Below are 200 nucleotides of genomic sequence, written 5' to 3' on the forward strand. Positions count from 1 at the left end.
AGCCGGGTGCCCACCGTGGGGAGCGGCCTGATGGAGGGGAACGGCGTGTCGCTGACCAGGATCCTGCGCTCCGCCAGGCTCAGGTGAGCCCACCTCGCTCGCTAAGGGCGCTTCGGGCAGTGCTCACTGCCCCGCCGACGTTACACATTAGGCAGAAGCTCTTCCCTGGGAGGGTGCTGAGGGGCTGGGGCAGGGGGAAC

The 200-nt window shown here is 69.0% G+C and overlaps 1 protein-coding gene across 1 annotated transcript in view; it reads left to right on the top strand.

The window, feature by feature from the left end:
- The first annotated feature begins 7 nt into the window (after window positions 1-7).
- Window positions 8-200, top strand: part of RBL1 (retinoblastoma-like 1) — a 16,494-nt gene continuing 16,301 nt past the window's right edge. The window contains exon 1 of the mRNA XM_010017079.1: window positions 8-83. Coding sequence (XP_010015381.1) covers window positions 31-83 — 53 coding nt within the window. The 5' untranslated portion in view covers window positions 8-30. The remainder of the gene's footprint in view (window positions 84-200) is intronic.

Source organism: Nestor notabilis, unplaced genomic scaffold (assembly GCF_000696875.1).
Source record: "Nestor notabilis isolate BGI_N333 unplaced genomic scaffold, ASM69687v1 scaffold26936, whole genome shotgun sequence".
NCBI lineage: Eukaryota > Metazoa > Chordata > Aves > Psittaciformes > Psittacidae > Nestor > Nestor notabilis.